Source organism: Physella acuta, unplaced genomic scaffold, assembly GCF_028476545.2.
Source record: "Physella acuta isolate Inbredline_101_S28 unplaced genomic scaffold, ASM2847654v3 ptg000386l, whole genome shotgun sequence".
NCBI lineage: Eukaryota > Metazoa > Mollusca > Gastropoda > Physidae > Physella > Physella acuta.
The window spans coordinates 895,163-905,000 of NW_026731905.1; the positions used below are offsets into that span (position 1 = coordinate 895,163).

At 40.6% G+C, this 9,838-nt stretch overlaps 1 protein-coding gene across 5 annotated transcripts in view; it reads right to left on the reverse strand.

Moving 5' to 3' along the window:
• The window catches only part of LOC131942064 (short transient receptor potential channel 4), a 173,082-nt gene that overhangs the window by 66,212 nt on the left and 97,032 nt on the right, over positions 1-9,838 (reverse strand). For 4 of the 5 annotated variants that reach the window (XM_059301766.1, XM_059301768.1, XM_059301767.1 and 1 more), the window contains exon 2: positions 7,962-8,144. In XM_059301766.1, the coding sequence (XP_059157749.1) occupies positions 7,962-8,120 (159 nt within the window). In that variant the 5' untranslated portion in view covers positions 8,121-8,144. Of the gene's footprint in view, positions 1-7,784; positions 7,802-7,961; positions 8,145-9,838 lie in introns of those variants that run through there. The other variant, XM_059301770.1, reaches the window with a different exon arrangement.

The window sequence follows — 9,838 nt, forward strand, 5'->3', positions numbered from 1 at the left end:
AAGATATTTATTTTCTCCATGCTATCTTCACAAAAGAGCAACTCTTTTATCTTTGCTATCATCCGCATGAATATAGACACAGACCAGCAACTGCGAACACGAACTCACGTCTGTTGATTTATCAACTTGAAAAGCAGACAATGGTGAAAGCTTAATTTCAATAAAAATGTGTTATTTAACATTTACGTACATGCAGCGTTTGATGAGATTTTCTCCTATTGTTTTTTTTTTGTTTTTTTTTTTTTGCTTGGCATTTTCTATCGCGACTTCATTTGATGCTTGCACTAATACTGGTGAAAACTTCCTGTTCGATCAAGTCTCTGGCGTTTTTTTAGTGTGTTCCGAATGACTCGTCTCAAATGACGTTTTAGTTTTGAAGATTTCATAGATTCGTGACTGAGGGCCGCATTAACTATCTAATTTCAGTTGGGGGGCCAGTTTCTTCCAGGCATGTCTTTGATTTTTCTGGGCAAAGTTCCTCAGCCATCACCAACAAACGATTTTTCCTTGGAAAAAAACATCTCCGCGGGCCGGAGGAGAGGACCTCGCGGGCCGCATCCGGCCCGCGGGCCGTAGTTTGGAGACCCCTGGTCTAGACCAAAGTTGGATTGCTGACCGCTATATGCAGAAATGTTTAAAAAATCTTACAAGAATCTGAGAACAATTTTTTTTTCTAAAACACTGATATCCAACATTCCCCCCCCCCCCCCAAAAAAAAACAACAAAAAAAACATAATTTTTTTTCTAACGCTCGACCTAAAAATAACATCATATATCAGTATCATATACTCCAGGACCAAACACACGTCTTAACATGTGATTATAATAAAATTAAATATTTCAGACATAAGCTAACCAACCCATAATCTTCTTTGTTCTACAGTTCTAAAATCTGGTCATGATAAAATTTCATATCTATCTCAGACATAATGCTAACTAAACTTTTTACATTAACATCTCATTACTATCTCAGACATAATGCTAATTAAACTTTTTACATTAACATCTCATTACTATCTCAGACATAATGCTAACTAACCTTTTTACATTAACATCTCATTACTATCTCAGACATAATGCTAACTAACCTTTTTACATCAACATCTAAAGAAGTGATTAGGAAAAAATAAATCCCATCATCAAACATTAACCTTCCCATAATCCTCTGCCCAGTCAGACTAACGTATAAACCCCTGACCCCCAAATCTATAACCCCCAACTAGGCTAACGTATAAACCCCTAACCGACGCATCTATAACCCCCAACCAGGCTAACGTATAAACCCCTGACCCCCAAATCTATAACCCCCAACCAGGCTAACGTATAAACCCCTGACCCCCAAATCTATAACCCCCAACCAGGCTAACGTATAAAACCCTAACCCCCAGATCTATAACCCCCAACCAGGCTAACGTATAAAACCCTAACCCCCAGATCTATAACCCCCAACCAGACTAACGTATAAACCCCTAACCCCCAGATCTATAACCCCCAACCAGACTAACGTATAAACCCCTAACCCCCAGATCTATAACCCCCAAACAGGCTAACGTATAAACCCCTGACCCAAACATCTATAACCCCAAACCAGGCTAACGCGTAGACCCCTGACCCCCAGATCTATAACCCCCAATCAGGCTAACGTGTCGACCCCTGACCCACGTATCTATAACCCCCAATCAGGTTAACGTGTCGACCCCTGACCCACGTATCTATAACCCCCAATCAGGTTAACGTATAAACCCCTGACCCAAACATCTATAACCCCAATCAGGCTAACGTGTTGACCCCTGACCCCCAGATCTATAACCCCCAATCAGGCTAACGTGTAGACCCCTGACCCACGCATCTATAACCCCCAATCAGGCTAACGTGTCGACCCCTGACCCACGCATCTATAACCCCCAATCAGGCTAACGTGTTGACCCCTGACCCACGCATCTATAACCCCCAATCAGGCCGGTTATTCCCGTCATTTTCCGCCAAAGTGAGCAGCGACCGACGTCATTAGGAACACCGGAAGTGCCAGGATAGCTTGCAAATTCTACTTCCGGTTATCTATTTATGCTCGATATGAAGCTAGGCGTGTGCACAGTTTGGTCAGGTTTTCGATTTTCTAGTCACGTGATGATGTTGTAGTCACATGATCAGGTTGGAGTCACATGATTAGGTTGTAGTCATGCGATTTCTATGATAAAATATGCATATTTTTCTAATTACTTCAAATTATATAAGCTTACAAAGTAAATCATATAGGCGTTACTTAGATCAGCGGCCTAAAGCTGTATTTTAAAATTCTGTAAACTATTTTTTTTTGAAAGATCACATTGAGAAATTTCATGGTTTTTACCATCTTGCAAATGATGAACAACCAGTTGATGTGAACTTCTCCACAAAGATGAACATCTTCAAACATATTTTGAAAAGACCATCCGATCAAAATCTCTTTGCTAGATGAGGTAACTGATTTAGTTTTGAAATCACGTGACAGTTAAGCTATGACGTCATACTGACGGTCAGTTCAATAGCATGCCGCAGTAAAGATAATTTTTTCGTTTTTTTAGACAGGCAGTGGTCGAGTGGATGGTAGGTAGCGCTAGAGCAGGACTGTATAAGTGGTTCGAATCCTTGTGGAAGATGTATGGGTTGCCTATGTAGATGCTCGGGGGGGGGGGGTCAGTAAGGTTGTTGGTGACTGTTATTGACTGTCTGTTGCCGACTGTCTTTTAGCGATTGTCTTTTAGCGACTGTCTTTTAGCGACTGTCTTTTAGCGACTGTCTTTTAGCGACTGTCTTTTAGCGACTGTCTTTTAGCGACTGTCTTTTAGCGACTGTCTTTTAGCGACTGTCTTTTAGCGACTGTCTTTTAGCGACTGTCTTTTAGCGACTGTCTTTTAGCGACTGTCTTTTAGCGACTGTCTTTTAGCGACTGTCTTTTAGCGACTGTCTTTTAGATATGTCTTTTAGCGACTGTCTTTGAGCGACTGTCTTTTAGCGACTGTCTTTTAGCGACTGTCTTTTAGCGACTGTCTTTTAGCGACTGTCTTTTAGCGACTGTCTTTTAGCGACTGTCTTTTAGCGACTGTCTTTTAGCGACTGTCTTTTAGCGACTGTCTTTTAGCGACTGTCTTTTAGCGACTGTCTTTTAGCGACTGTCTTTTAGCGACTGTCTTTTAGCGACTGTCTTTTAGCGACTGTCTTTTAGCGACTGTCTTTTAGCGACTGTCTTTTAGCGACTGTCTTTTAGCGACTCTCTTTTAGCGACTGTCTTTTAGCGACTGTCTTTGAGCGACTGTCTTTTAGCGACTGTCTTTTAGCGACTGTCTTTTAGCGACTGTCTTTTAGTGACTTTATGTAAGCGACCGTCTTTCATCGACTGTTATTTTCATGTCTATGGTAGCATATAATAATAAATGAGAAATTGGAGTCAAGGTTTCCGTATCTCAAGCAATACAACCAGAATCTTTGTTTGATTCGCGTCGAGTGCCGTTGAACAAGTTTTTCCGTGATGTGCCGTGACGAATGTCTAGACGCATGCACTTGATTAACCTGTAGAGTTGGGCTTTTATCAGGCCACGATCTAGAACTGAGGGAAAAATATCAGGGCGGTTGGTCGCAGAGAATAGCCGTTGGGGGAGGGGAGGGGGGGGGGGGAGCTAGGAAAAAGTATCGCGCATTCATCAGTTTCTTATCTTGGATTCTAGTGCGTGTTAGCGTCGTGTTATGGAAAGTGCTAGAAAACCAGACTAGTTAGAACGTTATGACCGCAGCGACACAAGACTCATGGACACACGACCCATTGACACACGACCCATTGACACACGATCCGTTGACACACAACATGACACACGACTGAAGTGACTTACGACAAAAGTGACACACGATCGAAGTATCACACCATCGAAACGACGTAAACCGAAGCAATGCACCACCGAAGTAATACACGAACAAAGCGACACACGAACAAAGCGACACACGAACAAAGCGACACACAAACAAAGCGACACACAAAGTGACACACGACCAATGTGAGTTACGATCAAAGCATCACTCAATGGAAGTGACACACGAACAAAGCGACACGCGAACAAAGCGACACGCGAACAAAGCGACACACGAACAAAGCGACACACGAACAAAGCGACACACGAACAAAACGACACACCAACAAAGCGACACACGAATAACGCGACACACGAACAAAGCGAGACACGAAAAAAGCGACACGCGAACAAAACGACACACGAACAAAGCGAGACACGAAAAAAGCGACACGCGAACAAAACGACACACGAACAAAGCGACATACGACACATCGACACGCCACCGAAGTGACACACGACCCCATCAACACACTACCCACAAACGCCACACCGCATACACCATCACACCAACAGCCCCAGCGGTCATCAAATCTTCAACCAATCAAACCCCACCAGCCTCTACCGGCGCCTGATAAATCTTGCACGCCGGTCAACAAGGAAGCCCCACAATGCCCAGCGCCTTGCTGACGTCACTGTCAACACCGCCTCGATGCCCAGCTGCCGGCCAGCGCCTGACGTACTCACTTCAACAATACATTATCGCGATTAGTGGCGACGATACCACTGCTCAAGTCGACGGGTAATCGCCCGTGCTAAACTAAGATCGATACGATAATATCGTTATCGTCCTCTTGATGACGGAGCATGTGTGGACATAGCTAGGCCTGGTTTATATTAGGTCTTTGGTTCATACTAGTTCCCTTGTTCAATACTAGTTCTCTAGTTCAGAGCTAGTTCCCTAGTTCAATATTAGTTCCCTAGTTCAATACTAGTTTTCGAGTTCAATACTAGTTCCCTAGTTCAATTCTGGTTCCCTATTAAATTTCAGTTCCCTAGTTCAGTGCTAGTTTCCTAGTTCAATATTAGTTCCCTAGAACAATACTAGTTCCCTCGTTCAATATTAGTTCCCTAGTTCAATACTAGTTCCCTGGTTCAATACTAGTTCCCTATTTCAATACTAGTCCCCTAGTTCATTCTAACTTGTAATACATTACAAAGATCCTTTAATTTGAAACCTGTTCCCTAATTTCCTAAGTTTCCTAAAAGATCACGTATATGACCATCATTTCGTATTTCTTTGAATGTTTTTTTTAATCATATTCCCAATTTTACCCTATTTCGCTTTTTCATTATAATTATTAAATTATTCCTTGTTCAATAAAAAAAAAACTAATTCATATGCCAACGGATTCAAAGTAAGTGAACTTTTGGAATCTAAATAGATCGGATATCACTATCCAACAATTTTTTCACAAACACTTTTTGTAGTAATTTTAAAAAAAAAATCATTATTTTAATCGACTCCGCAAGAGATTTTCTTTAAAAGTCATCGCAGAAAGACAAATCGCTTAAAATAGTAATTAGAGTGCCATAATTAGACGGCCCTAATGCGAAATCATTCAAGCGTTAATCGCGAGACAAGATAGGCGGTGACACCTGTCGGAAGTAGGTCGCTGGTCGCGTGACGTAATCAAATCGATAGACTGGATAAACAAAAATGGCGTTAACAGAAGAAGAATAAGTCACAGCTTTAGTAAAAAATAAATAAATAAAGATTGAAACAATCATCAGTGAAGTGAGTTAATTTGGACGATGCATAAAATGAATGTACGCACACTTCAAACAAATAAACTGAATCTATTGAATTTGAACAGCGCTTCAAGTGTTCAAGACGGATGTTTTCAGTTCAATAATAGTTAATGCCGGATCTCTTCATACACGCCGAATGATGATTTTTTAAATTTAATTTAAAATGATGGATATTTAAAATTTAATTCTTAATGCTGGGTTTTAAATCCAACACCAACCGCAGGATTCTTGTTTCATACAAATAGCGTTTTTTATAACACTCAAAAATGTCAGTTTAAAAAAAATTCCATACAAAATGCCAGATTTCATTTTTTAATACCAAATGCGGGTTTTCTGATTAAATACAGATACCATGATATCTTCTCCCTTAAAGAAAACACGAAACAGCACTATGGGATTTAATTTAGCTTTCATTCCCAACACGCTTTGTACAAAACCGGGGAATACCATACAGACATGCTCAGAAAATCCCTGCAAATCTCGTTATTTTAGCACCGAGACGCTGTATTCATGTAGCAGCGTTGCAGTTTTAAATACCGTGCTTTATTGTCGTGCTCAGCAAACAAGGAACCATCAGCAGTTTTCTTGAAAGCACGACACGCCTCGTACTTTAGCCAAAACAATCAGACTTGAGTCTATTGATTTTTTAAGTCTAAAATAGAATTAACGATATTATTTGTTAAGGGACGGAGGGCCGGATAATATGAAATGGATATTTGGCCCGCAGGCCGACGTTTAAAGACAACATTGGAAGGTTTCGCCAAGATTTAGTGTAGTTTTATTGAAGGTTTTGTTTTAAAGTAAGTTTAGGTTTATGAATGTTTAGCTTTGTGGCAAGTTAAGGTTTATGAAAAGTTAGGTGTAGTGAAAGTTTAGGTTTAAAGAAAGTGTAGGTATACGTACAGTGAAAGATTATAAAATGTTTAGGATAAAGAAATGAATTTGTTTATAGAAAGTGTATGTTTATCGAAAGTATCATGCGGTAAAGGTGTAACAAAAAGTATACGGTGTTCGAAAGCACAAGTTACTAAATAATATAGGCTTCTTGAAACTCCATACAGAAACATTAATTAAGTATTTAAAAGATTGTGTTGGCCATACAAAAATACTTCTTCATGCCCTAGCCATACACCATACTAGTGGATGCTGCCATAGCAATACATTATACTAGTGGATGCTGCCCTATGCCCTAGCCATACAAGATACTGGTGTACGCTGCCTCCTGTTTGAGAGAGACCTCATACCTGAGACAGTCAAGACACCTGAGTGTCTAATACCTGAGACAGACAAGACACCAGATGAGTGTCTCATCCCTGAAACAGACAAGACACCAGATGAGTGTCTAATACCTGAGACAGTCAAGACACCTGAGTGTCTAATACCTGAGACAGACAAGACACCAGATGAGTGTCTAATACCTGAGACAGACAAGACACCAGATGAGTGTCTAATACCTGAGACAGTCAAGACACCAGATGAGTGTCTAATTCCTGAGACAGACAAGACAATAGAGTGTCTAATACCTGAGACAGACAAGACACCAGATGAGTGTCTCATCCCAGAAACAGACAAGACACCAGATGAGTGTCTAATACCTGAGACAGTCAAGACACCTGAGTGTCTAATACCTGAGACAGACAAGACACCAGATGAGTGTCTAATACCTGAGACAGACAAGACACCAGATGAGTGTCTAATACCTGAGACAGACAAGACACCAGATGAGTGTCTAATACCTGAGACAGACAAGACACCCGAGTGTCTCATACCTGAGACAGACAAGACACCAGATGAGTGTCTAATACCTGAGACAGACAAGACACCAGATGAGTGTCTCATACCTGAGACAGACAAGACACCAGATGTCTAATACCTAAGACAGACAAGACACCAGATGAGTGTCTAATACCTGAGACAGACAAGACACCAGATGAGTGTCTAATACCTGAGACAGACAAGACACCAGATGAGTGTCTAATACCTGAGACAGACAAGACAATAGAGTGTCTAATACCTGAGACAGTCAAGACACCTGAGTGTCTAATACCTGAGACAGACAAGACAATAGAGTGTCTAATACCTGAGACAGACAAGACACCCGAGTGTCTCATCCCTGAGACAGACAAGACCCCATAACCTTGACCTACTCACCGACAGCAGGTACTGCTTCTCCTAAGACAGACAAGACACCTGAACCTTGACCTACTCACCGACAGCAGGTACTGCTTCTCCTAAGACAGACAAGACCCCATAACCTTGACCTACTCACCGACAGCAGGTACTGCTTCTCCTAAGACAGACAAGACCCCATAACCTTGACCTACTCACCGACAGCAGGTACTGCTTCTCCTCATTGGTTAGATCCACGTCCTTCCTGAAGACCCCCATCCCCAGGAAATCCTCCCCCGTGTCCATGCCCAGCTCCTCCATCATGCGGGGGGCGGCGTTAAGCAGGGACTCCCTGTAGGCGAGGTAAACCTTGTCCATGGCGCCTGGGCGGGGGGCTCACCCCTGGGGGAGAGAAAAAAATTAGTCACGTGAGTTTTACAAGAGAAAGTGTGTATGATTTTTGTTATGTTGTGTTTATCAGTGTGAGGCGTGTAGATCAAAGTAGTAAAAAATGTCATAGCGTAGATTTATATGTGGCAGAGTAAGGCGTAGATATTAAGGAATTTTAAAGTTGGTTGGTATTGAGAGTAGACGATGTGGTTCTAGAGTATTTGCTGTTGTTTTACTAATTTGCTACAATATGTGTAAAGTGAATATGCCGTAACGGATACATGACGACGTAATAGACACGATTTGGGGACAGTTGGTGAATAGATTAGCTACAAGAGGAAAGTGCATTTGGGTCGAAACGAATTTAGAGTGAATTCAGACAGCTGCGTTAGTAAGTAACAGACGCGTAGCGAGGGTGGGGCGGGCGGACCGTACCGGGTGACACCATTTAGGGGGGGGGGGGTGGCAAAAAAATAATCGCAAAACTGATTAATTAAATTAATTTAAATAGGTTTTTTTAGTACAAATCGACAATTATTTCAACGTGTTACCTACAGAAAAAACAATTCTACATCCAACTGTATTAACAGACTATAGATAAACAACGTTATAATTAAGTATGTAGTGATTAAAGTTTATACACATACATACATGCATACATTCATAAACACATAATATATATATATATATATATATATATATATATATATATATATCTATATCTATATCTACATATATATATATATATATATATATATATATATATATATATATATATATATATATATACTTTGGTTTTGGTTAGGGGGGGGGGGGAGACACCACTAAGTGCCGCACCGTGTTACACCTGACCTAGCGACGCCACTGGTAAGTAACCACTAGTGTCATGTGTTGTTTTGGTTTGGGAAGTGTTAAGGTAAAATACCACACTATACCTAAAGATATACAGTTTAGAAAACATGACCAGTGTTTTGTCAAGATTCACCGGGGAGATATTTGTTGGTGATATTCCTTTTTTTTTCGTGAAGTTTTGACAAAGGTAGGTAATGATCTTTTCTAATGTTCCAACGAAACAGCGCCCACATGAAGATAAATAAAAGAATGAATTGTCTGATCTTTACATAATTAAACAACAAAATCCCTGAATCTAAACACACAGTTAGAAGCAGATATAAGGCTGGATTAAATTTAACAACAAAGTGAAATGCTGAACCAAACGAAGTCCATCACAAAGCGAATATTCCATAGCGAAAACTTCATACGAACAAGGAACTTTTGAAGTTTTTTTAAACAGAAATTTTTACCAAACAAAATAATTGTTTACGTTATTTGCATGATGAAGATCTATAACTTTGGATACAACCACAATCACAGAATATGCCAATGATCCTGGTAAAACTAGAACATTCGAATAGAGATTCGACAAAAAAATCCAACATTGAGAACACAATTAATGGGATGGGGGATCAAAAATGGGGAGCCAAGTTTATTTAAAGCCGGATTAGATGAGGATTATTCAACGGGGGAACTGGACATCATGCCGCGGTGTAATGAATGAGGCACAGCACTTTGTTATGATGTGGTGTACAGCACTTTGTTATGATGTGGTGTACAGCACTTTGTTATGATGTGGTGTACAGCACTTTGTTATGATGTGGTGTACAGCACTTTGTTATGATGTGGTGTACAGCACTTTGTTATGATGT